The sequence below is a fragment of the Blennius ocellaris genome, assembly GCF_963422515.1.
Source record: "Blennius ocellaris genome assembly, chromosome: 2".
NCBI lineage: Eukaryota > Metazoa > Chordata > Actinopteri > Blenniiformes > Blenniidae > Blennius > Blennius ocellaris.
Window position 1 is genome coordinate 14,380,537 of NC_137651.1, and position 25,557 is coordinate 14,406,093.

Genomic DNA, 25,557 nt, shown 5'->3' on the forward strand with positions numbered 1-25,557 from the left:
CACACACACACACACAGAGGGAGGGCTGCTGCTCAGCTCCCGGCTCAACACGCCGACTACTGTTGGAGGAGCAGACTGGTCCTCTGGTCACACTCTGTCCTCACCTCCGATTCGGTCTGGAGGAACTTTCACGGAGGAAACAGACTAAATAAATATGGGTGGAGCAGACTGGAAACCTCAAATACGGAGTTGGGGAGAGGGAAGTGCCCGGGGGCTGGACTGGCCAGAAATGGATTATATCAAGGCAGTTTGGTTTTTTGTTGTTGTTTGTTTTTGTTTTTGTCTGGCATTTTATTAAAAAGGTTCTCGGTTTGCTTGAAACATGTCAATAGATTGATTGTGAGAGACAAAAGGCTGATGAGTTTTGTTTTAAACTAATCTGGTACATCCATCCCCCAGCAGAAAACTGTATGCGCATTCAGTCAAAGAGAAATCGGGCAAATTGTTAGTACTTAATCTGCTAATATAGTGTTGTAGAAACATGACTAGTCTCTCACAGGCCCCAAGGTCTGTCTTGATTCAGTTTGCATGTTCTCCCTGTGTTTAGGTTTTCACTTCCACTTTGCCCCCCAATAGTCTAAAAACATGCATTTGAGGCGAATTTGTGATTGTATCATTTTGAGTGTGTGTGGTCAGTGTACCCTGCCTTTGCCCACAGCCAGCAGGGATCAGCTCCAGCACACTGAGTTGGCTAAAGTGGTGTGAATGGATAGATGGAGTGTACCTTACCATATCATATAACCCCCCCAATGCCAACACCTCACACTGCCAGGCAGAAGTAACAAGTATGTGAGATGAACTCTCTGTACTTTAACACATCTTCACTGTACGGCGTGTTCTTGCTGCCGATTACACCGCATACATTACTCCATATGTGTGGTGTTTCAGACTGTGAAGTGCAACATTACTTCTCATCAGGCTTATTGTACCTTAGTGGATTCTTTAATGAAGCTTATCTTAAAAAACAAAAAACAAAGTTCCTTACAGACTTTTGAAAAGTGATGCAAAATGTTTTCTGAGAACTCAGAAGCCACATGCGTTGAAAATCATTGGTGTAATCTTTCACAAACAACAAAAAGCTTGTTTGATCACCCAGTCCATGAAAGAACTACCATATGACCTGTCAAACGAAAGCGATGTCCCAAAATGTTCTAACAGTTAGCAATATTGCTTCATAGTGAAATTGCTTCCAGTTTGAGTACAGTTTGCTTGTTCTTCGTGTGCATTGATGATTTTTCTCTGGGTTGTCTGGTTTTCTATCGCAGTCCAGAGACATACTGTAAACGTGAGGCCAATTTCACTCAAAATTGTGTGTTTATCCTTTGATGGTCTGTTTCTCCCAGTCAGCTGGGATCAACCGCAGCCCCCGGCAACTGTGAAAAAAGTTGAATAAAGCAGTTCAGAAGATGTTTGGACAAGTCAGTCAAAAGACAAATGAAATAGAGGATAAAAAACAGAAGTCTGAACATTTGGATTATTGTACCCACTTACTTACCTTTAGTTATTCAAATATGTACTGTTTAGTTCCTTTATCTGTGAGTTCTTCATAAAAAGATCTATTTCGTGCCCAAACAAACTTTCAGTGTGAGAGTTTTTGACTGGCGAAAGAGGAATTTTGCAGCAAGGACACACATTCCTCCAGTCAACAGGAGAGCCAGGACAGTTTTCAGTCACTGGTTATACATATACTAAACATATTTGCAACAAACAAAATCCTTTTTCAAGATGGACAACATGTTGAGAGGATCTGAGTCAAAGTAAATTGTTTTATGAGAGGGTTTGGGAATCATGCACAAAAGTAAATAATTATGTTATCATATGCTGCTTTGCATTATTATAACCTCTTCAAAGCAGCCATCACTGTTTTGGCTCACCTACTGTATGTCCTCCTTTATGAAATCAAGTATCTGCAGATATGCTCTCATTCTTGCAGGGTTATCATCATTTTGAATTTATGCACAGATGGGAGTAAACAGAAATAAGAAACAACTGCTGCTGGACAACACAGAGCAGAGGAAGGAATCAAAAATTTTGAAAAATGTGATCGCAGAAGATGTTATAATACACAGATTTACGATGTCAGCGCCATCCTGTGGACATTTTGCTGAATATCTTTACAAGTCTTGCAAATATTATCTTGAAAGGTACACTTTTTTTTGATTGGTTGTAATGTTTCATCAGTACACAGATTGTGGTAATGCAAATATAGCAACAGAAATACTATTTAAGTCACAACACTAATACAAACCCAGTCACGAGCATGTTAATTAAACATATATATAGACACTATAGAGCAGGTGTGTCCAAACATATACTGTACTGACGGTCACATACCCAAATATATGGAGGTAGGTATATTTTTTCACCTTTAATGTATAAAAACAAGCAAATGTAGGTAAATTGTGCTTGATAAAGGCTGCAAGCAATTATAAATGGATCATGGACCACAGCTAACCTGTAGGTAGGTTCAAAGATGGAGATGTTCTTTCTGTGTGAAGTCTGCACATTCCCTGTGTTTGTGGCTCAGTTTTTTTTTTCTGTGGGTATGAACAAACATGCACTTGGCTGGTTGGTGACTAATTTGCATATAGGTTTGAATGTGAGTGTGTGTACTGGTTTCCCGCTGTGTTTGCCTGGACAAGTGATCTGTCATGAATGGAGCCTCCTTTTGTCTTGGCAGTGCTTCAGGGTCTTTTTTTTCTTCTTCATTTTTTTGCTCTCAATACTTCCACCATGGCTCCATATCGACTGAGCAGGAAAGAAGAAAGACAACCAGTTTTCATGTCTGTTCCTCAAAAAGTTTTTCATCAACAAATTTCTTTTTAATAACAAAGCCACACATTGATGAAATTGGTATCACTCTGGCCTCACAGCAAGAAGATTTCACCCAGATTAAGGGCTCAGGGTGTTGTCATGCACTCCTTAGGTTGATAGGTGACTCAAAACTCTCTCAACACTTCTGCTGGCCCTGATCAAGGTGTGCCCTGTCCGGCCTCTTCCCCAATGTAGCTGGGACGGGCTCCAGATAACCTGCAGCCCTCAGTAGGACAGTTGAAACTGTGTAGAAAATAGATGTTGAGATGGGTCATAACCGAAACCTAAAAAATATCTGCATCACTGGTGATATGGTGCCTTATCTGTTTCAGCTCACCCAGGTTCTATCCCAGTTCTGAAGACAATTCTGAAGACAATTGAAATTGAAACATGAAATTTACAATATAGATTCAGTATAGCCAACCAATGGTTTTCAGTGAGGTATCGCTCTGTAAAATAAGACTTAGAAAGACATTCTGTCATGGTGAGTTCTGCATCTCAACAGTGATCCATCAGGTCTAAATCTGCCCGTGAGCTGTCACATGCCATCTGTGGAGATAAGCAGTCTCACATGCACTCACGGCAAGCACAAGGCAGAGCATGGCGTTCTTCATTACGGCTGCTTTAAATCTACTTTATTGGCAGCGTTGTGTCCCGTCCTAAAAGACCTTTTAATCACATAGTAAGTCTCCATGATTCTTCCTCCAATAACACTAGGTTTTGGTCGAAACATTTTTTGATGTATTACTTCCCTTTTCATTTAAATTCCACTGTATATTGTTACCATACTAACTATATGTAATTACTATAATTTAGATTTTCTTTTTGCAGATGTTCTTCAAAATGTTCTGTGGTTATTTTCATGGGATTTATTCAGAATTTTTTTTTTATTATCAGTGGTTTCCTCAGCATATTTAAAACAGGCCCGCCCCACACACTGAAAATCACTGCTGATGATCCTTAGTCCTTATTGCAACCCAACACAGTGAATGACCTGTCAGTTTATTTATTGGCAGCATTTATTTGTCGGTGAAATATTTTTGAATGTTGTACCATGTGATTTGATTTGTAGAGAGCAGTCCAGGGGCTCCACACGATGGATGGATGGATGGATGGATGGATGGATGAATGGAAGGAAGACCAGTCCTTGTTCACGTCCACAAGAGTAACTCAAAGCTGAATTAAAAAGTGTGACGGGTTCTTATTTCAATACCTCTAAAAACTTCACGCAGACAGGCACCCTGCACACATTAACAGAGTTTACTTTTTTCAGTTATTACTGCACTGCAGCAAGTTTAGTAAATCTTTACTCCTGAATCAGTAATCAGCACCCGGACGGACAAACGCCATAAACCCGTCAAACTCAAAGCATGAAAACAGAAAATAGACGGTATATCAAAAGGTGCTTGAACGTCATATTAAACTCAGTTGGGAAACGTTTATTTCATGTAATCGTCCGTGCTTTATATATAACCACGCACACACGCTACATACTGAAGCGGAACCTCGCGCTATGTCGGTTTGACACGTCAGCTGTGGTCGTCGGGCACATTTGGCTGCTGCACGCTGCTGCGCTCTTCCTGATTCCTCTGTTGATGTTAGCTGTAATTTAGCCACACGGTACTATATCTTTCAGTTTTTCATTATTATCATCCTACAAATGCTGCCGAATAAATATCGATTACATAATCCCGATTACAATTGCTGAACTGTTCGTTGATTGGTTCTGTGATTCAACCTGTTTGTTTGATTTGGCATGTTTTCATCACCAGGTATGCATGAATGAATGTATTAGTTAATTTCCATTATGTCTTGCTTGTCGGCTGTGTTTACGAATAAACGCACGATTTGAGGATTCATATGACCGTAACGTCTTTAAAGTTTAACCTTGACTACAGTTTGTGCGATGACGATTGACAGCTGCCAGCTTGATCATAATGAGTGATTTAGCTGCTTTATAATCAGCCTTTGAAATTACTTTTAGTAAGTCTTCGTATTGATTTGTGTTACGCATTCAACTCTTTTCTGTTCTTCAATTTCATTTCTTTGAAATTCGCATGTATTGTCATGTAAACGTATCATGTTGTGTCTCACTTCTTCATAGAAGAAATGGGGAGAAAAAACCATCGAAATCTGAATAAAGTAGCCAGTCAAGGATAGTGTTGCCATCTGAAAAAAGACACCCTTGAGGCAGGCATGTTTAATTATTCTTCACCAAGTTTACACATTTACTTACTTTTATAGATGATTGCTATTCCCTTATGGTGATTTCATGGATGATTATTAATATTATTGTTTTCAATTCTATTTTTTAGTGTGCAAAATATATAATGTCATTTGCAAAAAAAACATTTTCACTTTATTCTTAATGGCATTGAGATAATTTATTGACACATTTGTCTTTTAACTGTTTCACTGCTCCCTTCATATCTTTCTGCAGGATTGTGGGGGGAAAGGCGGGTTTAAGGCCCACTGCTTCAATATGGAGCACTCCGATTTCATGAACGGGCGGCAGAGAAAGATGGCAGGTGGTGCTACTCTCCCTGAGAACATGAGGAGCACCAACAGGGGAGAGATAAGCGCCTCCGAACCGGAGGTGGACGATGAGGCGGAAGGGCTGATTCGAGGGTCAGACTCTGAGGACAGGAGGCCTGGCAGAGTCCGGCCGGGGATTCGTGGCGAGTTGGGAAATGTGCTTCTTCTTTTGTTCCTTTACGTGCTGCAAGGGATTCCTCTAGGACTGGCAGGCAGCATCCCACTGATTTTACAGAGTAAGAGCGTCAGCTACAGAGATCAAGCCTTCTTCAGCTTCGTCTTCTGGCCGTTTAGCCTCAAACTTTTCTGGGCACCGCTGGTGGATGCACTGTATTTTAGCAGGTTTGGTCGAAGGTGAGAATAAAGACACTTACAAAGTTGTTTACTTGCCTTTTCCTTGCATTGCACTTTTCTGATTATATTGTTTTTCCATCTGTTTCCATAGGAAGTCATGGCTGGTGCCCACTCAGTACTTGCTGGGCCTCTTCATGCTCTATCTTTCTGTAACGGTGGATTCGTTGCTGCAGGACGAGAAAGGACCAGACGTAGTCACGCTTACTGCCGTCTTCTTTATGCTTGCCTTTCTGGCCGCAACACAGGTGAGTATTCATGATCACAGTGATCCCAAGTCATAGAAAAGAGAAATGCATACATCTTGTATCTGTGTGTGATCGTGTTAAAGGATATAGCAGTGGATGGCTGGGCCCTGACGATGTTGTCCAGGGAAAATGTGGGCTATGCATCCACTTGCAACTCTGTAGGTCAGACAGCTGGCTACTTCCTGGGTAACGTCCTCTTTCTGGCACTGGAGTCTGCTAATTTTTGCAACAAATACCTCAGAATGGAGCCAAAGGACACGGGCATTGTCACCTTGTCAGGTACAGTTTAGTGTTACCGAATTTATCTATAACTCAATACATTTTTGGATAAGCGATGATTAAACATTTGGGTGTGTTTTTAAATGGTTCTTGCTGCAGATTTCTTGTTTTTCTGGGGGGTGATGTTCCTGGTTTCCACCACACTGGTGGCCGTCTTTAAAAGGGAAAATACACCAGCCAAAGGGAAGAAAAGAGTCCCAGAGGAGACTCAAGGGGTAACGGAAACCTACAAGCTACTGTTCTCCATCATCAAGATGCCCACAGTCTTCACCTTCTGTTCTCTGCTGCTAACTGCTAAAGTAAGGGGCCTTTTTGTTTTAGTCGCTCTGTTGCTTTTTTGTGATTGTTATAGCAGAATAATATTTAACTGCCAGGATGTGTTAACCTGTGTTGTAACTGTGTGTTTTAGATTGGTTTCTCTGCAGCAGATGCAGTTACAGGTCTTAAGCTGGTGGAGGCTGGAGTTCCCAAGGAACAGCTGGCATTGCTGGCGGTGCCCATGGTGCCGCTGCAGATCCTTCTACCACTGGTCATCAGTCGATACACTGCAGGACCCCGACCTTTGGACGTCTTTTACAAGGCCTTCCCTTTCAGGTTGTGACAAATCACATAGCCGTAGTCATATTTTAATCAATGATTCACATTAACTGGACAGTTACTCTGATATTAATCATCATAATCACCCTAACCTTAAAGTGGGTGTATGATTTCTTTGTTGCATGGATGTATAATTTTATGTTGTTGGATGGTCATATTAAACATATTCGCAGTTTTAAATTCTGCATTCTAATGTATTTTAATTCAACTGCTGTCAGGATAAAGGTCAGACTTCACACTCTTGTGAAAACACCATCTCGACAGTCTGACGTCCACTCATTTTTTCATTAGTTGATTATCAACACACTGCAACAAGCAGTCAGGTGAAGCTGGTGTCTAGTTACAGGCTGCCTGATGTTAGCAGGTTGAGGCTGTTAGATTGCCTCTTGAAAATGCTCCAATAAAACAATGACAAATTGTTCAAGATTGATCCAATGAATCATTATTGGATAAATAGTATTCTTCACTAGAAATCATGGAAAGAAACTCATGTTAAGCGCAGGAATATTAAAATGCCAAGCGGGTGGTTAACTTTAAACCTATATTTAATCTCGAAATGTATTGATGAAGATTTGCCAAGAAAGACAAAATATTTTATCACAATACCTGGACATCAGAGCATGTTTGATACACATCTGCTGAACTCCAGTTTGTTCTGTGTTGCAGGCTTCTTATTGGACTGGAGTATGCTCTTCTGGTGTGGTGGACGCCCAGTGTAAAGCAAGAAGGAGGGTTCCCAGTTTACTACTACGCCATTGTGCTGCTAAGCTACGCTGTGCATCAGGTTCGGTATTTCTTGTCATGGCTTAAAGAACTTTTCCGTCTCGTGTCTCAGAAACAGACAAATAAAAAGTGAGTTCAACATCACACAAACGACTTGCCCATTAAATGTGGGCTCTGACTTTTTGTAGTAAAAACACCCAGAACTGCTTATTGTAGTTTGATTAATGAAGACTTACACTTTTAGATGACAACTACTGAGTTCTAGCCTGAGAAATACAGGCAAAAAACCCCAACTTTTCTTTTTAATTTCTGTCACATAAATACAGAAATTAGAATTTTGATATCTGTATGTTTGTTTTTTTCTGGACACAATAATGAATTTAGTATTTTTATTTTTTCAGACCAACGAATCACATGCCACTTCAGTTCAGTTCGAAACGTAAAGACCCTTGAATGTCCCAGAAAGTAATCCTCCTTTGCTTTCCTCCAGGTGGCGCTGTATAGCATGTATGTGGCTTGCATGGCCTTCCACGCCAAAGTGAGTGACCCCCTCATAGGTGGGACCTACATGACCCTGCTGAACACGGTCACTAACCTTGGAGGAAACTGGCCCTCCACCGTGGCTCTGTGGCTGGTCGATGCACTGACCTCTAAAGAATGCCAGGGGGCGGCGGGGCAGAGCTGCGGCTCCCCAGCGGAGGCGGGGGTAAGTGATTGGGAAAAGACCGTGGCACAAAACTGCGTCTATATTCCTCACCGGAAAACTTATTCTGCCCCCGTTCCGACCCCCAGCTGTGCGTTAAAGAAGGGGGCGTTTGCGTGACGACGCTGGACGGCTACTACGTGGAGTCGGTGGTGTGCGTTGTGATCGGTTTGGCGTGGTGGGTGGTGCTGGGGAAGAAGATGCGGCGGCTGCAGGATCAGAGCCCTGCCGCATGGAGGTGCAGGGCAAACCAGTGACCAATAAACCTCACTTCAGACACTTCTTGTCCATATGAAATATTGGACAAGTGTATCCCCGTCTGCCTGGTCAGCTTCGCCCTGGTCAAAACATCACACCGCCTTCGTCTGCCACATACACGACTTGAAAGATCGATCGCTGTCTTTCACTCCCAACCGTAAACTAAAACTTCCCGGCAGACTTCCTCAAAATACGCGGCCAATGTTGCGATCTTTTTAAACATTGCCACTTTAAATAGTTGAACCAAACCAGAGCTCGGTCAAAGAATGTGTCTGTGTTTTTATTGTTTTGACTTTATTTTAATTTGCTTTGAGTGTCAACTTAAGCTGAGCTTTTCTTTTTTCCCATTTCAGCAGGAAGTCACTTCTTGAACATTTCGGCCACTTCATATTCTGACCTTTCAACCCACAAACACATCCATGTTTTATACAAGCTTCTTCTTCTTTTTTTTCCTTTTTTTTAAAGCGACAGGCTGGGCACTCTCTGGTCAGCTCACATCCACACATGTGGCTTTATGGGAAATTTAAAGCCACCAGTTGTCATATAGCTGAGAATATGCGCACGGGGAGAAAGAACCCTCTGAGGCACTTATGGCAGCATAGAAGCACATGTTGGATCCAACATTGTGGTCTTGTTTGGCCACTGTGACAAACTCCCAATGTGTCGCAGTTTAATTGAAAACTTCCGCTTATCTAACTGAGTAAAAACGTTTGTTTTTTTTGTTTGACTCACATCTGTGTCAGTACTTTCTATCTATCTATATATATATATATATGTATACGCACACACACGCACACATATTTTTTCTTTCTCCCCTCTGGTAATTTGTGCCTTGTTTAGCTTTTGGAAATCTTCAGAGAAACATAATGAACCTGACATGGAAGCTCTGGAGTGTAACACTTATTTGAAGTCGTAGCACTATAGTTTTATGCTGCTGTTATTTCTCTATAAGGCCAAATGAACATCCCCTCTTAAAAACTGCATTCTTTCCAGCCATTGTCTAGAACTACTTGAACCGATGCGGAGAGGAGGAGCACTGGGGATGAAGGCAGGGTTTACTCTGGACAGGTCATCAGAGGGCACAGACAGACAGACCGACAGCTACGGGCAGTTAGGAGGGTTGGAATACCCAGAGAAAACCTACAGTGACAACTTTGAATCTCCACACAGAAAAACGAGTGCGGTCAACTCTCCAAAACATAGAAACGGTCTCAACGCTGTCGCTCTGAGATATTGACACTTTTCCTTGTTTGTTTCTGAGCACATCCTCGTTATTTTAACTCCCGAAAGGACCAATTACGGGACAGATTTTAAAAGCAACATAAGCCTGTGCACTTTGTATAGGGCCAGGTCAGTAGTCGAACATTGGGAAAGATAACTATTTTCTCAGCTGCACTCCAGTGATCGATGAGAAAAACTCCAGTTTTACCGATTCACATTTCCTGGATATACGGTGTCTTTATTCCTTAAGTAACGTATTACTACGGGAGTCCCAATTTTCCCATTTAACATCCACAGTCTTCATTATTCACGTAGCACATGTAAACCCTCAGATTCTTTTGGAATGAGGCTTTACCAGCAGTCTGTAGAGAAGACCAGCCAATTCTACTTTAACAGCTTCATATTAGGGCCCAGTCTGGTATCTATGTTCCCCGAGGAGCCTTGTTCTTGACCTTTTGTTGGCTCAGCATTGAATGCGCTGGAGGGGGTGGGGGTATCGTGTGTTTTATCAACTGCAAAGCTTTTGTTGCTCATAAAACTTTCCAGATTTCGAGACCAACAGCCAGAAAGAAAACCTTGACTTGTGTCTTTTTATACTGTACATAACTAAATGTGTCCTCTGGAGCAGCTCTGTCGAATGTCCACGTCGAGCTGCGGCTCACGTCAGACTGATTCATTTTTAACTTGATATCTTCTGATTGTTGATGCCTTCTCTGAACAGGCGAGGTGTCAAGGAAGCTGTTGTTTCTGTTAATCCTCTCAAAAGCACAGACGGTTCCTCTTACACATGATTCTGTGTACTTTTTGCTCGTGTTTAATGACGTCAACATTATTCTTTTTTTCTTGTTACAGACACGATTTTGTTGCTTTGTGTTTTCTTCTTTGGCAATCAGTTACTATCGCAGCAGCAGTTTCAGACATCGACTTGAGCCGCTGCACCGAACAACATACTCCAACCTGGAGATCAAAGGGATGCTGTTTAATTTTTCTACAGCAAAAAATATCTATATCTATATCTATGTATATATGTTAAACGAGAATGGATTTTCTAAAACTTTTAGTTGATCTTGATTCATAGATATCCTTCAACCAAACATTACAGCTGGATAAGATGAGACAATTCCAGTGCCGTTCAAACTCCGCGAGGTGGGGCTCATCCTCCCGCTTTGGAAGTCGCTGATCTCGAGGACCAGAATTAATGTCTTGAGACTGTACGAGTCTTCATCAAATTTTTTTGTCTGCTAAACTGAACTGATAGTAAATTCCCATCATTAAAACCATTTTTTTCATTTGTCTTTTTTTTTAACTTTGGATTTTTTGTTTATATTGACTTCAGATGTCCCTTATTTAAGATTTGCCAGGTTGAAGGTGTGTTGAGAAATCAAAAAATGTTTGCAGCTGTGCTTTATAATGTTCTGATGAACGTGATGATCTTTGGCATTATAAGATGCAATATTGAGATTTGAAACAAATCTATGTAATTAAAGAAATATGCAAACTCAAGTTTGTGTGGTCGTTTCTCAAAACTGAGCAGAATATTGTGAACAAGCATTAAAGACACCACACGGTTTGAATTTCTTTTTTTTTAATGTTTTGTATTTATAATTTTTCTTGTTTTCAGGAGTTTTAACATTTCCCTCTGAAACAAGTTAATGCTGATGCAGGAGAGGCTGTCAAAGCTGATCCAGGTATTTTATTTTTGAGCATTAAACCCAACAACGGCAGACAGTGTCCAGCTCAACTGGTGCCACAGTCTCTGATATGAATTCACTCCTGGGATCAGAGCGTGGGCGGGTCTGACGTGCCCAGACCGCCAAGGTCAAGTTTCTTCCTGCGCGACCAGGCAAGGCGTGGGGGTGGGATCCACGCCAAGCAGCACCGATATCAGTTTGATGATTTGATTTCAGACATTGATACAGCCCACAGTGTGGTAGCCTGCAGAATTAATCCCACATGAAATGAGATGTTTTACAAGTCATCCGTAACAACAATGACCCCCCCCCCCCCCTTTTTTTTTTCTTTTTCTTTAATTCAAGCTCTCTGGTTCATCATTGATATCGCACAGGAAATGTAGCCTGGCTGAAACTATGACATAAAGCTATATTAATCCATCTGAGAACCTCTGCTTGTTTGCTACTCAAAATGATAATTTATTTGATCATTTTAAATAAACCTAATTCATATTATTTATTTGGAGCCAGGAAGCATTTCTCTCACAGATGTTCATTCAAACCACGCAAAAGCACTTTGGACACCGTCTTCTGGACTGACTGTATTCTCAGTTTGAGTCGCTCGCTTGCTGTGTGAGACACACCACTGCCTTACGTGTCCACGTCACACATGAGCTGGAGTACCCTCAATAAGATTTCCCAGCCCTACTCGTCCAGTTTGAGGAAGGGGTGGGGGTGGGGAGATAAAGATCAACAGGTGTAGGAGGAGTGGCGAGACGGTGATGTCTGTAAGCACTTAGCGCACGCACAAACTCCAGGCTGCAACAGTATATGTAGTGTGCGGATGTGCAATTTGATTTCTCATTGTCTGTAGCATCCATATCTTTTTGCTTCGTTTATAAAAAAAAAAAAAAAAAGTCAAGAAAAACTCTCCTAAATGGGCGCAGCGGGTCATAGGTTCATACGTAAATGCTCGGGCCGTTTGGCCACGACGGGATAGGCCTGCTGCTTCATATGAGCCAGGTTGACCCCAGCGGGCTGACGGATGGGGAGAGGGGCCGAGGCCTCGGAGCTGCTGGTCACGTCCATCTGCTCGGGGGTGGACAGCTCCATCGCCTGGTCTTGAGGAGACTGGAGGACGCTGGGTCCGCCGCCCGGGAGGAGGGGGCCCCGGGGCCAGCAGTCCCCCCCTGAGAACTTGACGGGGCTGGAAAGACAAAGCAGAATACTTTTATAATCACTGTAGGTGTAACGTACAAAGACGCATCAATCTTATTCAGAACTTTGGCATGTTTTTTTTTTGTCTTCCCCCCTGAATCACCTGCTGCACACGAGTCCCACATACCTGAGAGGTGTTCGCGGGCTGCCCATGATTCGTCGAGGCGAGCGGATTTTAGGCTCGAATGAGAACCTTTCTTTTATGTTTTCCAAGACTGAAGGAGCGACATATGTGAAACCCTGCCAGGTGGGGGAAATGAAACACAGAAGGAACATCAGGGATGCAAACTGGCAACAAATATACTGAGACGTAACGCAATGTGAGAAATTAAACAATTAGAATTTAAAGTACACGAAGCATATCGATGAGCAAGGCTGTCACTGCCATTGGAAATGTTTAAATAAGGGATGATGCACCGCTTTGAAGAAGTGATATGTCAATATATCCTCCTCCATAAAAAAAACTGATGCAATACAAAACCCTAAAAATGTCAGAAATTACTGGGGGGGGGGGGGTTTATCACTTGGCTCCACAACTACATTACTTGTAATAAACTTAGTTTAACAAAAATAGGTTTATCTCAAATATTTACAAACAACAATGGCAGCATTTTTTCTTTTTCCTTTTTATTGTAGCTCTGTTAGACAAATGTCCTAAAACAAGGTTCAAAAGGCCCACAGACGACCTTTCATTGTGCGAAAATAACAAGATATTAACTGCGATTCTTTAATAAAATAAACGTTCAATAAAAGTAACCGCTGTTCCTAACTTGTCCACCGGGGGTTGCACTGTTCAACTGGAGAGCAGAGCAAGACAAAAGATGAGTGATGTATTAATGAAAGCTGGTGACTGTATTGTTTACATTAGCATGAAGTCACACAAACAGATTGAGTTTGTGAAAACAAGCCAAAATCTGCAGAAATCCTGCGAGAGACTTTTACCAACATTAATCTGCAGAGAAACACAGAGTTCAGGTTGAAGACTGCTCTTTTTTTATTAGAGAAACTTCATGTTGTTGATAAAGAAATAGATATAGATTTAGTAAAAAGTTCATGAAATATAAACCATGATATGATTCTGGAGTCACGTTTATGTACAATTTATTGCACTGTTGGTTTACTGGTCTGGACTAAATGAGATCAAACTGTTGTCTGTGGCCCCCCCGAGCTAAAACCAGTTCAATGCATCTGGTATATATGGAGTAAAGAAAAGTTTTTGTGTAATTACATTACCCAGGAAATGTTCATATTCATAAATAAGATACAAGTTTGAGTATCAAGTCACTGAAGACAGGAATTTTTTTTTTTCCTTTTGGCAGAAAGGGAGATTTCTTATCATCAATGAGTCGATAGCAATTAATTGAGCACTTTGTGGGAAACGGTGATCAGCTGTTACCAGGAAAGCTTGATTGGCGCTCTCACTGAGGGTCGAGTCATCCGGGCTGTCGACGGGCGTCTGACTGGTGAACTTTGAGTCAAACTGACTCACGTCTTCTGCTGATTGCTGTGAAGGTCAAGGAAGTGAGAAACACGGGTGAGGAGGCGGTGCGACATGAGCAGGTGCTGCGGCTGCTGTCGAGATAAACTGGAGACGGGTTGAAACGGGAGAGGACCTGGATCTCAATTGCCACTGGAAACGTGAACTCCAGCTGCTCCCGTGGCCTCGCTCGGGGAGCAACGCTGTTCTTAAGTTCCCGTCTGAAAACTGCAGCACGGCGCGATACTCACCAGGAAAGGCTTAAACGGAGGCTCCACTTTCCGAGCCAGCAGCTCCTCCCAGTTGATGTGTCGAAAGAAGGGATGAGCCTACGGGACAGCGGACGACGAACAGATGGTGATAAAACGTCAGCCGAGTAAAAAATTCTTTATTCAAACATAATAAACCTGCAAAGCGTCAATACAAGAGCGTGTTTGATATCCGGTGGCACAAACTAACAGCGTCAGCTCAACAGCTGCAAATAAGCTTGGTGAACATTCAGCAGTCATGACAGAAGTAGGAATAGTGCAGTTGTAAAGACATGAACATACTTCTCTTTTTAAAGGCGTTAAAGCTTCCATATATTGTATTTTAAATCAAACTAAAACACTTTATTAACTACTTTAGCTATGCAACTCATGTTTTTCCCTATTTCACTTTGAAGCCAGATGCCACAATTACCACAATTTTGAAATCCATCTTATACGTGTGCTTAGTAGCAGTTTTTAATTATTATTCTTAATATTTCATTTGTGTGTTGAGACTCACCTGCACCTCGGTGGCGTCGCCCGCTCCTGCTCCCAGTCGTGAGGAGGCATTTCTCTTCAGTAACTGAACAACCAACATTCACATGTTAAAAACGCTAAAATAGTCCGATTTAACAAAACAATAATCATACTAATAAAGCCCGCTGACCCGTTTGAGGAGATCTCTGGCTTCTTGTGTGAGGTAGGGAGGGAGGCTGAGCTTGCACTTCAGGATCTTGTCGATGGTCTTCTTTCGGTTTTCCCCAGTGAAAGGTGGCTACAAAGAAAAGCGCGAGGCAAAACAGACGTTGACTCTCACAACCTCAATCGTTTTTTTATAAAACTCCATTATTAAGAGTGACGTTCAACGCTGTGGTTTTTAACGTGTCATAGAGGTTTAACTGACCGCTCCGGTGAGCATGTCGTACATGAGGGCGCCCAGACTCCACCAGTCCACGGCCCGGTTGTGTCCACTTCGCATCAAGATCTCCGGAGCCCTGAAATGATGAACGTGATGCAGTGAGGTTGCCGAGCGGAGAAGGAAAGACTTCAAAGTTAAGTCGGGAAGTCAGAGCAAAGTCCACTCACATGTATTCGATGGTGCCGCAGAAAGTGTGCGTGACCGTGCCGTCGTGAATCGACTCTTTACAAAGACCAAAGTCAGTCAACTTGACGTGGCCTGGAGGGAACAACGCATGCGGTCGTTAAGCATTTTACTAACTTGCACTGCAAGACCAGAGCTGGGAAGCTCTCACAGGGTGGGACTGTCTCAACTTTTTTTTTTTATACGAGGGCCAAATTGGATCGTATGAATTTCTGAGGGCCAACAAGCCCGTAATGACAATCGTCTAAAAATGTTGATAAAACACAAATAACAACAGTTCTCAGCTGCAGTTACAGTGAAACATTAAAAAGCCAGTTTCTCGTCTTCGAGCGACGAGCTGGTTTCCTCTCCCTCACCTTGGCTGTTGAGCATGATGTTCTCAGGCTTCAGGTCTCTGTAGATGATTCCTTTCTGGTGCAGGTGACCCAGAGCCATGGAGATTTCGGCCAGGTAAAAACTACAGAAACAATTTACAATTTAAGAAAGAAAAAGAACTTTTGTTTCACAGGTGGAGCTCTGAATTCGATTAGTTTCATGTGTGGCATGTGAAACAAGCGGTGCTCACCAGGCTGTGTCCTCCATGAAGATGCCCTCCCTCTCCAGCTGCATGAAGAGCTCTCCTCCTGCACAAGGACACACACTTCAGGCTGAAGCCGACACACACATCTTTCTTGTCACCTTTCAGTGGAAGAGGTAAATTACTTCGTGAAATGTGTCTTCATGAGTGAACGTTAATTAACTCTTCTCCATGAATGTAGAGATGCACTCTTTATCTACCACACATAAGAACTGGAAAGAATATTATTGTTCTATTTTTATGCCTATTCAGTTTGTATTGGTTCCTGTGTATTACACACTTCTGGGACGTTGCACAGCTCAGCATTGCAGCACAAGCAGCGGGATTTCACCGTCCTCGTGTATTCTACATGTTTTGCACTGACCGCTAAGGTACTCCAGGATGAGATACAGCTTTCCTCCTGTCTGGAAGGCGTAGATAAGATCGACAATGAAGGGATGCTTCACTTCCTCCAGGATGTTCCTCTCCGCCTTGGTATGAGCTGTGTCCTTGGCGTTTCGCACAATCATAGCCTGTTAGGCCCCGCCCATCCCCATATTATCAAGGTTAGTCGAGAAGCGAGGCACACGAGAGTATAAACAGGGCACGAACGACTGATCTGATGAATCCAACCTCAGCATTTCAACTATGGAAACGGTAAGATGAGGTTTCATTCACTGTATTTTCGGCCGGTTCTCACATATAGAGATCCGTTCTGCTTTCGTCACTGAATTATAAGGAGGCGATATAATAACTCCAAAGTTCAGCTGACATTAAAACACATTGTTGTAATTGCAAGTTCGTAATCTAAAGAAATTTCTGTCAGCACCGTTTACATGTTAATGTGTATGAACACAACTATAGAAGCTGCTTCCCTACACAGTTTATGATCTATATACAATTCCAAAACTGCCAGAAAGCAGGGAAATAAAGCTTCACCCATTGACTAGTCATCTTGCACAGAAAAGTGTGTATATTTGCAGCAAAAGCTTCAGGTTACCAATAAAAACACAGTGATGTTAAAGAACTGGCAGATATTTCAGTTATCTTGGGAAAAGAGGCGGAAGCACGATTCTGTAAATGGATAAAATAAAGGGAGACGTCCCAGTCATAACGGGGATCCACTTCACGTAAATTGGAAGAGCGTTTTCTGTGGCGTGCTTCAGTTTGCAGTTTGACTGATTGCCATGGGAAAAAAAAAAAATAGCGAAATCAGTTTTACTCCCATTTGATTCTAAGAAAAGGTTGTATTCTGCCTCAAACAGGTCAGGACAGAACTTCAACTTTCCCAAACATCAAAGTCTCGGAGAAAAGATGATTTTCTGGGAAACTTCAAATGTCAGAGAGACCTTTCGGCAAGTCGGGTCTGGTTTCAACGGGCCTTGGGTGGGAATGGTGCCGGAGTGAGGGGTGCGGCTCTATTCCCAGTATGTGGCTTATTTTCTGTAATTCTTTTGTAACTTTTTATAATGTATATGTACTGAAGATAAGACAATGCGGATAAAGATATAAGACCTACCTATCTGACATCCACTTTCAGAGTGAAAGTCTCCAATGAGCAGGTTCCTGATATTGTTGGGTTTTTTTTTAAGTTGCCAAATGGGGCGATACTAATCAGGACGTCCGACAACAACCCAACTTTCTGTTCGGCATCAGATTGAGCCCTGACGTCTTTTTTCACAGCCACGTTCCACAGCGTTCCATGGACCCGTTAACCTCTTAAATGCAGCAAGACTATGAAGCAGGATCTAACCAGCTGAGGCTAAGTGTTTTCGGAGCCAAGGCTGCAGCAGAGCAGTGCACATGGCAATCTACCAACCAGCAGTGAAATCTTACCCCCCCCCCCCCCCCCCCCCCGCCCCCCATAGTCTCCAGTGACGGCCAATGTTTGTAGACAGAAACACCGTAATGTTTAATTGTCACGACAAGTATGCAGTTATAGTATAATGGGTTACAAACCGAGGGTGGCTGTAAACCACTGAAGGAAGAGGCAGAAGAAATGATGAACAGTACCTTTTTTAAGACTTTCATGGCAAATATCTTGCCCGATGCAGCACCGACAACTTTTCGAACTTGGAAAACCTGCAAACCGAAGATGAGGAGACAAGAATGGTGTGCATTTCTGAGAGTGAGAATGTTTAGTGCACTGCCACCTTCGCCGGCTCACGTATACCTTTCCATATCCGCCCTTCCCGAGCACCCGCAGGAGCTCAAAGCACTCTGGTCGGATGTTCTCCGTTCCCTGGTTGACGTTGTCTTCAGATATCTCGATCTTCTCGCAGTCGTCCATGTTGCTGGCAGGAAAACACAAAAAACATATCAGGCAATTTAGTTTTTTTTCTTTCTCGTTTCGTGCAGTCATACAAACACAAAACAGACATGATACACGATGACACTTACAACTCAAATCCACTGCACTGGTCCATGATTTCATTGATTTGAGCCTGTCGGAGGAACAAAAGAAAACATAACAGGTCATTAATGTTTTTTCTTCTTCTAACGACTTCAGCTTTTAAACTTCTGTGCCCGAGTACATTATTAAGTGTAATTTTCCCTTTGTCATCAGCACGTTATTGACTGATCTTGTTGGATTGAACACAGTGTCTGTTGACAGAGTGGCTGGTGCACCTGTTTGGTAACAGGTCAGGCTCGGGTCACACCGGTGGTCACATGATCACCACGTTTGGATCAAGAGTCTGCCTTCAATACCCACATCCACCATCCCAATTAAGATATTTCGACATTAAGTTCTCCTAAATGAAGATTTCCATTGAGAAATTAAGACTTTAAGGTCAAATGAAGTCAATTGTTCCATTTCTAGGATATAACTTTGATTCAGTCTGTTGAGATATACTCAATCCTGATTACTTGTTTGGGAGAAAATGTTCACAATGTTCATTAACCTTAAATGTTTTGCTTATCCTGCTCTGTGAATGTGCATGTTTTTATGAGTGGTGGTTGATTGCAGGTTAAGGAAGCAAGCTTGTCCCAGTAGACAGGGAGTCGGTTTGAATCCCCCACCAGGAAGAGTGTCCAACATAAAACTGATGGCAAAGGAAACTTACAGATCACATGATTCACTGTGATGATGTCAGCATATCATTTTAATAATGAGCTTAACATGAGAGCAATAATAGTATTACCAATAAGAAATGTCAAATCAGTCAACCAACAAGGGCACCTAAAAATCAATCAGTGAAACCTCCATATATCATTCATTTATTAGACTGAATGGAAAAAATATATATATTTCAAGCCTTTATTACTTTTTTATTGTGTTACAGTACACAACATAATGAATTAAGCATTTATCAATATTAAGATATTCAATAAGATCAAATGCTTTGGATAAATTTTTTTTAATGAAACTTTTTAGTTTGGTTTAGAATTAACTGAAATTCTAAGTGATGTAAAGTAACTTTAGATGTTGTCCTGTAAGCGCTCCAACAGTTCTTACTCTTTGCATTAATGCATGATTAAAAAAACCTCCAGCATGTAAACACCAGCCTTACAATTAATTGATCATTTGCCAGAAATCAAGCCAAACATTTGCTGACTTGAGCCTCTGCACGTTACAGCTTCCCTCAATCAGTGGAAGCCTCTGAGCTTTTAACTCTTCCACAAGATAATGATCAACTTCCAGGATGAAAACAATGATGAGTTGCACCACATTTCAGTTTGCAGTTGTTTACAGGTGTTTGGTTCCACATTCATGCAGGAGCTGCGATTAGGCATCAGATGTCCAAACCAAGTCACACCAACATGACGCAAGACGTCCATGCATGCTATACACTCCTGTTGGTTTAAAGTTAAAGTTAAAGGTCTCACTGGAGTGAAAAAGATCGAGGTTGACGCCTGCAGAAGGCAAATATTCGTTAGCTGTCTGACACGAGCCGTGTAAAGTTGCAGCAGGGTCTGTGTGCAGCTTTTTTCGATCCCTGAACAGAAACGTACGGGCTCTCGGTGCACACTCTCTCTGGCAGACTTGCCAAAATAAACTGTTGCACTCGGGGCCACATTTATATCTGCAGCCTCTATTGGCCAAGTAAGGATGGCGGTGAACACACGCTGCACGGCTCCAGTGACAGCGGCGCTTTGTCACCGTTGACAGCGGCGGACACGCCGGCGGTTCATTGTTACGAGTTCGCGTAAAAAGCAGAGGGGTGACAGCTCCGTGGGGGTCACTGTCAGACTAGCATTAGCCCGGGAGGCCCGGGCAGCTCCGGCGGCAGGAGCAGGCCTGCGGTGGCTGGCAGCCGACCAGGCTAACGGCTAACTATCGAGCACGGCGAGGAGTTTGAGCCGTGACAGCTCACGCAGCTACGAGCCATATCCCGCGCCAAAGTACCTCCTCGAGCTCATCGTCGGAGACATTTTCCTCCGGCTGGTCCAAATCAATGTCAAACACTCCAGCCATGGCAGCGCTGCCCTGGGATTGCTCTGTCACAGGCTGTACGGCTCGCAGGCGTCCCCCACCTCATGGACAAACACACACCGCCGCCATAACCGGCTACTACACCGAGCATGCGCACTGCGGCACTCCGCGCAGGGGCGGCGACTGCTTAATGTGTCCATGAACGCACCGCCGTTATGTGTCCTTGAACGCACCACGTGCGGCTCGTGTCTGTCATGCCGTGTAAGCAGGCGTGTAAAAGGTATTTTACATAAAATAAAATAAACACTACAATAAAACAACAGGAGCAGGAAAATTAAAAACTGCAAGGATATTTACAAAGTGTCTGTGTAGTGCATTTCCCATTGATCATTGATTACTATAATAACATATTTCATGTGCACGCCAACAAATTATGGTCTGGATAACCCAACAACAATAAAAACAAAATATTAACCCACGAACAACTGATATTTAGCAGGTCATCGCACATTAAAAAAAAGAAAAACAAAGAAAAAGTACAAAAAGAGGAAAGTCACTGAAGAGTCTTTCGAATCAACATTTTTAATGCGATATAACAGCTCCATTTAAATACCATGCACAGTGCTGGTATTTAAATACCAACTTTGTGCATTAAAAGAATCAGAGTATAATCATACGGAAATACGTGTGTCAATCAATGCATTTTATTATATACCTATTTAAATTTGGTGAATCAAGCGGAAATGTATAAAACACTCTTCGACTAAATACTTTTCATATGAATATTACGATGACGATGATGATGATGATGATGGTTGTTGTTTTTATTAATGACAGATGATTGACCTTGTTGTTCATGGTTGGTGTAACTTTTTCTTTGTCAGCTCAAACAAACTGTTTCCCCCAACTTTTTTTTATACAAAATAATTACATCAAATTACTTGTAGAACTCTAATAAAAGCAGTATTAAATAAATATACAGCAAATAAAAAATATGATTATAGTGAAGACTTCCAAATCAGAGACTTCTTATGAGGACTTTGTTTTGAAAACTTTTCCCGGAAACGGCAGTTTGTTGGACGCGGCAGTGCGCGCGCCGAGCTCTGAAAAGCAATTTGAAGGGAATGAAGGTTTGTTTTGAACTGGCACGAGAAAGTCCTCACACGGCGTTACTTCACACGTGCACACAGTTTTGCAGAGAGTGAGGAGCGATCATGTCCGTGGTGACGGTGCAGCTCGGGCAGTGCGGTAACCAGGTGGGTCACGAGCTCTTCGACGTCCTGAGCAGCGACACACTGCCGGGGCCGCGGAGAGCAGCGTACCCCGCCGCCTGCAGGGAGCGCTTCTTCCACCACACCGCGCACGGAGGTAAGATGAGCCCCTCCCCTCTTAACTCTGACTCATGTTTCCACTTGCACACCGTTTTCACGTGCCGCGTCTCTCTGTGCACCAGAGCTGGTCGCCCGGGCGGTGCTGATCGACATGGAGCCCAAAGTGATCAACCAGAGTGTGGCCAAGGCCACAAAGTGTGGCCGGTGGAGGTACGGTGACACCGCCCACTTCAGCCAGAAGCAGGGCTCAGGAAACAACTGGGCCAATGGGTGAGGAAAGACATAAACAACAACTCTGCTGTTTCTTCATCTATCCATGAACTGCTTTTGTTTAATATACATAATCGGTACTAGTTCTCCTACAGAGTTTAAGACAATACATGCATTCATTCATTCTCTATAATGCTGCATGGTTGCTGGGCTCTGCAGGCAATCCCAGCTGACTGGATGAGGGCAGGGCAGGGAGAGACAACTCCAAACACTTGCATATTAACCCATCGACACAGGCAGGGGAACATGCAAACTGTACACAGAAAGGCCCAGCTGGTAATTGAACCCACGAAGGGTTGGACCACTCAACAGAGTTTGGAGGGTATCGCTTTACCCCCCGCCCAAATTGAGTCAAAAATGTGATTTAGCTTATCCACTCACCATCACGTTATACACATTTCACATAGGCTGGATTTGTGAAAACATCCACTTCAAGAAAGCTATTTAAAACCGCCAGTGTTTCTCGTACTGGAGCGCCACTCTCAAACGTACAAGCTTGTGTCCCTAATCAGGCTGAACGAGGAGAATGTTTCTTTGGTGTCTAAAAGAATCGTAACAAGCTTGATTCCCTATTATAACAAATCTAACTTTCTCACAAGCGGCGGTCCTGAGGCCACCCGGTTTCAGCATGAAACTCAAACTGCTCGTATGTCTCATCAGCGCCACCCACTGGACTGATAGTGTGCTGCTCGCCGAACCTTTAAAGCTGACGCAGCGTTTCTTGTATTCCTCAGGTTTTGTGTCCACGGGCCTCGCCACAGAGACGTGGTGGAGGATCTGGTGAGGCGGGAGGTGGAGCGTTGTGACCGACTGGCCGGGCTCATGCCCATGATGAGCGTGGCGGGGGGAACGGGCTCCGGGGTGGGCACCTACATCACCCAGTGTCTGCGGGACGCCTACCCGACATCCTTCATCCTCAACCACCTCACCTGGCCGTACGGGACCGGGGAGGTACGGGCTCGCCTACTTCACACCAACACAGTCCAGCATTGCCGTCATTATCCCCCCCCCCCCACTCCTCCGACAGGTGATCGTCCAGAACTACAACTCCGTGCTGACGCTGGCTCGCCTTTACCAGCTCTCCGACGCCATGCTGGTGCACGAGAACGACGTGGTGCACAGGGTCTGCAGCCAGCTGCTCAACATCAAGCACATCTCATTCGGGGACGTCAACCGGGTCGTCGCTCACCAGCTGGGCAGCGTCCTGCAGCCTGCGCTCACCGCCGACTCGCACGGAGCCTACGGCAGAAATCCTCTGGGTGGGAGGCGCTCGGTCACAAAAAATTTGCATAAACAGCGTCCATCATTAATTAGTGTAAATGGGCTCATGTCATGTTTTTCTTGTCGACCAGTGCGCTTTGTGAGTAAACCAACAACTTGGAAAACTTCGGGGGGGGGGGGGCTTCTTCTACCGCCATCTGCTGATTAAGTCAATATTGTTTCTCACTGCTCTCTTCATCCCTGATGATTGTTTCCCATTCTTCTACTTCACTTGGGTTAAGCAGCAGTTGGCGTGGATGAAGTTGCAATACCGCCATCCGCTGGTTCCAGATAGTCCATACCATTCCCACTGCTCTCGCATCCAATGCCTGAAGCCGTTTTTTTTTTTTTTTTTAGCTAATGTCTTCAAATGTGTCTCAGGTGAGCTGTTGGGCGCCCTCGCCTGCCACCCGGAGTACAAGCTGCTCAGCGTGTGCACAATCCCTCAGATGCCCAGCTCCTCCATCGCGTACAGCACGTTCAGCTGGCCGGCGCTGCTCAAACACCTGAGACAGATGCTCATCTCCAACACCAAGATGGAGGAAGGCGAGTCCCGGCGTCGACGTCTGCAGTGGCCACACGGGTGTCTCGAGGCTGAGCTTGTCCTGTGCTGCAGGTATCGACTGGCAGGTGCGTCCACCTTCAGCCTCGGAGCGAACCAGAAGTCTCCCGGGCAGCGGCTTCAACACGTCTCTGGCGAGCCTGCTCATCCTGAGAGGGAAGGACGTCTACAGTGCAGAGACGGGTCAGACAAACTCTATTGATGCTTCCCGTTTTGCTCGTTTCCTGGTGCACTTGATGAAAGCGTGGTTGATGAGTTATTTGGTTTGTGTTTGACGACAGCCTTTTGTGACATCACAAGTCATTCCTCAGGATGTGAAGCAGCCCCCCCCCCCCCCCCCCCCCCCAGGGTCCAGGGGGCTGCATTCACTTAAACTTCTTTCCATTTTATCTCTAAGAAGGGATCATGGAGCCTTTAAGAGACCATAAGGCTGATGGTTTTATGTAAAGCCTTTTATCTTGCGTGAGCTACTTTTTAAATAATGTAACTACTCATTTCGTAACATTTATTCACAGAGGAAACACCCTTAAAGAAGTGACGCTTGTTTTCAGATATAAAACAGATATTTTAAACATTTTGATTATTTCAAACATTATAAAAAGTATTTTAATCCTCAAAAGTTGTTAAAAGTTCCAGTGCAAATGTTTAATAGCTATTTTGGAAAGTGATCATTTTGGGTGGGGGACAAATCGCATTTGCAATCGCAACCCTGAGCAGCATTCCGCCCCACAGGCGGTTTTGAGGACTCGTCTCTCTACACCTCCTGGCTTCCCCCGCAAGACGCCTTCAGCTTGTGGAAGTCTCCCGTCGCCTTCAATAAATACGAGAAATCTGCCACGCTGGTCAGTAACAGTCAGGCTCTGCTCAGGCCTCTGGACAACATGGTGGCTAAAGCGTGGAACATGTTTGCTTCCAGGTCAGTCCAGCATTTCACTCTCAAATGTTAATTATTCACAAAGATGAGACCTAAAATGAGTGTTAAAACGGTGTCCTCTCGATCTAAACTGGTTTTAAGAAGGGCTTCCTGGAGCATCATTCTTCAAATGATACAAACTGAAAGTTGATTTTAGACTGCAGAAGTTTTAATCTCTGCTTTGCATCTGTTTCAGGGCATACATCCATCAATATATCAAATATGGCATCTCAGAGGAAGACTTCTTAGATGGCTTCTCATCTCTTGAGCAGGTCGTCTCCAGCTACAGTCAACTGGGCTCGCAGTGAGGAAACCACGCAGGTCTATCAGTTTCTTCAAAGAGGAATGACAACCGATGTGATTTGTCTTGGAGCAGGAAGGCATCTTAAAAACAATGAAGTCCAAATGGACCCTCAACACCTGGACCAAGAAATACTGGGGGGGGAAAAATGTGGATGGAACTAATGACTTTTCGGAAATTTCTGACGTGTACAAAACTATGTTGGGGGATGAGGAAGGTGCAGGTAGGGAAGGAGGATTTTTTTTTTCTCGCATATTTTTTTCTACATGTTGATTTTTGAGAAGAAATTGGGATGAAACTGTTATTTATTTAATAAAACTATTTTTTGCAATGATGCAAACCCTAATACGGTGCAAGAGTCACAACAGCTGCAGACTATATGACTTACTAGATGTTTCAAATATAGTTTTTATTGTCCATGGATCCCACCAGCATTCTATATTTTCAATATTACTTTGAAAATGACTTATCCAATACCTTCTATATGTTACATGGAGTAAGCAGACCATGACTTTATGCCAAACTGTTGCCCGGGGTTTAAAAAA

At 43.4% G+C, this 25,557-nt stretch overlaps 3 protein-coding genes across 4 annotated transcripts; 2 read left to right on the plus strand and 1 right to left on the minus strand.

Annotated features, from left to right (window-relative positions):
• Positions 1 to 4,363: 4,363 nt before the first annotated feature.
• slc33a1 (solute carrier family 33 member 1) lies at positions 4,364 to 11,210 on the plus strand. 2 transcript variants are annotated; one of them, XM_080502724.1, is made up of 9 exons: positions 4,364 to 4,434; positions 5,255 to 5,703; positions 5,795 to 5,948; positions 6,032 to 6,227; positions 6,327 to 6,526; positions 6,637 to 6,821; positions 7,491 to 7,608; positions 8,038 to 8,253; positions 8,340 to 11,210. In XM_080502724.1, the coding sequence occupies exons 2-9, from the start codon at positions 5,297 to 5,299 to the stop codon at positions 8,505 to 8,507; spliced, it is 1,644 nt and encodes a 547-aa protein (XP_080358850.1). In that variant the 5' UTR covers positions 4,364 to 4,434; positions 5,255 to 5,296; the 3' UTR covers positions 8,508 to 11,210. The 2 variants fall into 2 exon arrangements, with proteins under 2 accessions (XP_080358850.1, XP_080358849.1); XM_080502723.1 differs by lacking the exon at positions 4,364 to 4,434 and adding an exon at positions 4,456 to 4,586.
• Positions 11,211 to 11,379: 169 nt separating this feature from the next.
• rps6kb1b (ribosomal protein S6 kinase b, polypeptide 1b) lies at positions 11,380 to 20,505 on the minus strand. The gene is made up of 15 exons (XM_080513868.1): positions 20,349 to 20,505; positions 18,401 to 18,444; positions 18,174 to 18,294; positions 18,014 to 18,082; positions 16,386 to 16,533; positions 16,010 to 16,067; positions 15,801 to 15,901; positions 15,429 to 15,519; positions 15,247 to 15,337; positions 15,010 to 15,117; positions 14,863 to 14,925; positions 14,346 to 14,423; positions 14,014 to 14,121; positions 12,745 to 12,857; positions 11,380 to 12,606 (listed from the first exon to the last, which is right to left on the minus strand). The coding sequence occupies exons 1-15, from the start codon at positions 20,415 to 20,417 to the stop codon at positions 12,351 to 12,353; spliced, it is 1,518 nt and encodes a 505-aa protein (XP_080369994.1). The 5' UTR covers positions 20,418 to 20,505; the 3' UTR covers positions 11,380 to 12,350.
• Positions 20,506 to 21,589: 1,084 nt separating this feature from the next.
• On the plus strand, positions 21,590 to 25,297 carry tubd1 (tubulin, delta 1; the record flags this gene model as incomplete). The annotated part of the gene is made up of 8 exons (XM_080508516.1): positions 21,590 to 21,743; positions 21,829 to 21,976; positions 22,711 to 22,927; positions 23,004 to 23,235; positions 23,618 to 23,782; positions 23,853 to 23,981; positions 24,531 to 24,714; positions 24,908 to 25,297. 8 exons carry the CDS (start codon positions 21,590 to 21,592, stop codon positions 25,017 to 25,019), a joined length of 1,341 nt encoding a protein of 446 aa, XP_080364642.1. The 3' UTR covers positions 25,020 to 25,297.
• Positions 25,298 to 25,557: the final 260 nt, after the last annotated feature.